We start from the raw sequence: 3,965 nt of genomic DNA on the forward strand, positions 1-3,965 counted from the left end.
TTTTTCCTTTCCCTTTTTCTTTTTTTTTTTTTTTTTTTTTTTTTTTTTTTTTTTTGAGATGGAGTCTCGCTCTGTTGCCCAGGCTGGAGTGCAATGACTCGATCTCAGCTTACTGAAAGCTCTTCTTCCCGGGTTCATGCCATTCTCTTGCCTCAGCCTCCCGAATAACTGAGGCTACAGGCACCCGCCACCATGCCCGGCTAATTTTTTGTATTTTTAGTAGAGATGGGGTTTCACTGTGTTAGCCAGGATGGTCTCGATCTCCTGACCTCGTGATCCACCTGCCTCGGCCTCCCAGAGTGCTAGGATTACAGGCATGACTCACTGCGCCCGGCCTTTTCCTTTTGTAATCTCAATTCCTCTGTTTTGAGGCTAAACTCCCTCTGGTTCTGTCATTTTGTTCAAGGGAACATGTCTGAGAAATTTATGCCAAGATCCTATGTTGTTCTCATACTCTTTCCAGAAAGCAAAATACGTGTCATAAAGTTGCAAACATCTTGTGATTAATGCCTCCCTGGGGGCTGGGTGCAGTGGCTTACACCTGTAATCCCAGCATTTTGGGAGGCTGAGGTGGGAGGATTGCTTGAGCTGGGGAATTCAAAAGCAGCCTGGACAACAGAGTGAGACCCTGTCTCTACAAAAAATAAAAATAAGACTGGGCACAATGGCTCACACCTGTAATCCCAGCACTTTGGGAGGCCGGGGGAGGTGAATCATGAGGTCAAGTGTTCGAAGCAAGTCTGGCCAACATGGTGAAACCCCATCTCTACTAAGACAAAAAATTAGCTGGGTGTAGCAGCGGACGCCTGTAATCCTAACTACTCGGGAGGCTGAGGCAAGAGAATCACTTGAACCTGGGAGGCATAGGTTACCATGAGCCAAGATCATGCCACTGTACTCCAGCCCAGAAGTCAGTGTGAGACTCTTGTCTAAAAAATAATAATAAAATAGCCAGGCAGTGTGGTCCCAGCTACTTAGGAGGCTGAGGTGGAAGGATTGCTTGAGCATAGGAGGTTGAGAGGGCATTGAGTCATGGTTGCACCACTGCACTCCAAGCTGCGTGACAGAGCAAGACTCTGTCTCCAGGGGAAAAAAAAAATCTCTCTGGGCTCCTGAAATGGCAGTGTCATAACATATCACTGTATTATTTTCTTTCTCTCCCCAGCATGTTCAGCTCTTGACACAAATCCACCTTCTTGCCACCTGCAACCCCAATCTCAATCCGGAGGCCAGTAGCACCAGGATATGTCTTGTAAGTTTCCAAATTGCTGTAATTCTATAGACTAGAATATAAAATTAGCTTGGCAGGTTATTTCTCACAGTTATTCTTCTATTTTGGGTATTTTTGATTGCTATGGTTTCTTATGTTTGCTGAGTGAAGATAAGCCACTGATTCACATGAAAGAACAAAGAGTGTATTCAATTTTTTCTTTTCTTTTTTTTTTTGAGACAGGGTCTTGTTCTTTCACCCAGGATGGAGTGCAGTGGCACAATCTCAGTTCACTACAACCCCTGCCTCCGGGTTCAAGTGATTCTTCTGCCTCAGCCTCCCAAGTAGCTGGGACTATAGGCAGGCACCACCACGCCTGGGTAATTTTTTTTTGTATTTTTAGTAGAGACAGGGTTTGCCATGTTAGCCAGGCTGGTCTAGAACTCCTGACCTCAAGTGATCTGCCCACCTCGGCCTCCCAAAGTACTGGGATTAAAGCCATGAGTCACTGTGGCCTGTCCTTCTGATATTTTTATTGGGTCCTCTTCCTCATCTTTAGATCCACCCTGACTTCTTAGGTTTTTGGTACTGCTCTTTGTGTCATAGATGTTGAGGCTGAGCTTAGTGGCTCACGCCTGTAATTCCAGCCTTTGGGAGGCTGAGGTGATAGGATCACTTGAGCCCAGGGGTTGAAGAACAGCCTGGGCAACATAGTAAGACCCGGTCTGTGTTCTTTTTTTAAAAAAATTAAATAGTAAAGTAAATACACATGTAGGTGTTGAATTCATTATCCATTAATTACGCTCAATATTAGTGTTTTATGTGTAGAGCTAGTTTTGCTCATGACGTTTTGAGGTATTTTGAGCTTTTAAATTTGAAATTTGGCCAGGTGTGATGTCTCATGCCTGTAGTCCCAGCACTTTGGTAGGTCAAGGCGGGAGGATTGCTTGAGCCCAGGAGTTTGAGACCAGCCTGGGCAACATAGTAAGACCCCATCTCTACAAAAAAAAACTTACAAAAAAAAATTAGCTGGGGATAGTGCCGAGTGCCTGTAGTCCCAGCAACTTGGGAGACTGAGGTAGGAGGATCACTTGAGCCTGGGACATTGAGACTGTAATGAGCTATGATTATACATCACTCCAGCCTGGGTAACAACGTGGGAACCTGTCTCACAAAAACAAAACCAAATTTTACCTCATAAAAGTTGCCTCAGACTTTTGGACAGGTAATGATAATACTCTCAGCTTCTTCAACAAGTCGTCTTTGGAGTTTGAAGAATACTTTTGCTAGTACTCTAAAACTTACTTGGTGATCTACAGGATGTCTTCATCTCTTACTGTATTCAGAGGAGGATGAGGAGTACTTGGTTGTAGGCATTATTCTGAGACCAAAAGACAAAACAGTTTTTTTTTTGTTTGTTTGTTTTTTGTTTTTTTTTTTGTTTTTTTTTGAGACGGAGTCTCACTCTGTCACCCATGCTGGAGTGCAGTGGCCGGATCTCAGTTCACTGCAAGCTCCGCCTCCCGGGTTCACGCCATTCTCCTGCCTCAGCCTCCCGAGTAGCTGGGACTACAGGCGCCCGCCACCTCGCCCGGCTAGTTTTTTGTATTTTTTAGTGGAGACGGGGTTTCACCGTGTTAGCCAGGATGGTCTCGATCTCCTGACCTCGTGATCCACCCGTCTCGGCCTCCCAAAGTGCTGGGATTACAGGCTTGAGCCACCGCACCCGGCCGACAAAACAGTTTTAAAAGTAATGTCCTGGTTGGGTGAGGTGGCTCATCCCTGTAATCGCAGCACTATGAGAGGCCGAGTCAGGCAGATTGCAAGCCCAGGAGTGCGAAATCAGCCTGCTCAACATGACGAAACCCTGTCTCTACAAAAAATACAACAATTAGCTATGTGTGGAGGTGTATGCCTATAGTCCCAGCTTCTCAGGAGACAGCAGTGGGAGGATGGCTTGAGCCTGGGAGGAGGAGGTTGCAGTGAGCTGAGATCGTGCCACTGCACTCCAGCCTGAGCGGCAGAGCGAGACCTTGTCTCAAAGTAAATAAATTAAAGTAATAGTCCTCATTCTTGAGCCTCTTAATTCTAGCTCGGGAGCTAGACCATGTATTCCTTAGTGATAAACAGTTTAAAATAAAACAAGAATATAATCCCTGAATATTTGAGAACTCATGCGTAATCTTAACAGAGTAGTTTATTGTGAAAGACTTTATGATGATTTTTACCTGTTTTTATCCTGTAGTAGGAAGGTCAGCTTCTCATTTAGATTCTAAAAGCTACTGGTATTAATTGTCTGGAATTGTCTTAGATCTTCCTTGTGTCCTGTTTTCCCAGAAAGAGCTGGGAACCTTTGCTCAAAGCTCCATCGCCCTTCACCATCAGTACAACCCCAAGTTTCAGACCCTGTTCCAACCCTGTAACTTGATGGGAGCTATGCAGCTTATTGAAGACTTCAGCACACATGTCAGCATTGACTGCAGCCCTCATAAAACTGTCAAGAAGACTGGTAGGAGACAGATGTGTCAGCTTTAAGTTTTTACTTGCGGTGAGAGGTGGTGGGAATCTTATCCCATAGATAACTTCCTAGGATACTTGCCTAGGAATGGAGGACACAGGACATTTGTAATTTCTTCCTTCTCTCTTTTATCCTCCCTTCGTACTCATTATCTGAATTCTAGAATTACATGATAATCTCTGGGCCTGGGTAAGGCATGGAGGCAGTGGACAGTATAGGAATATGGGAGGTAGAGAT

The 3,965-nt window shown here is 44.9% G+C and overlaps 1 protein-coding gene across 1 annotated transcript in view; it reads left to right on the forward strand.

Moving 5' to 3' along the window:
- The window catches only part of LOC108524502 (YY1-associated protein 1-like), an 18,039-nt gene extending 14,097 nt beyond the window's left edge, over positions 1-3,942 (forward strand). The window contains exons 4-5 of the mRNA XM_017865620.1: positions 1,166-1,252; positions 3,548-3,942. Coding sequence (XP_017721109.1) covers positions 1,166-1,252; positions 3,548-3,745 — 285 coding nt within the window. The 3' untranslated portion in view covers positions 3,746-3,942. The remainder of the gene's footprint in view (positions 1-1,165; positions 1,253-3,547) is intronic.
- The last annotated feature ends 23 nt before the right edge of the window (positions 3,943-3,965 follow it).

The sequence above is a fragment of the Rhinopithecus bieti genome, unplaced genomic scaffold, assembly GCF_001698545.2.
Source record: "Rhinopithecus bieti isolate Rb0 unplaced genomic scaffold, ASM169854v2 scaffold_83627, whole genome shotgun sequence".
Classification (NCBI taxonomy): Eukaryota; Metazoa; Chordata; class Mammalia; order Primates; family Cercopithecidae; genus Rhinopithecus; species Rhinopithecus bieti.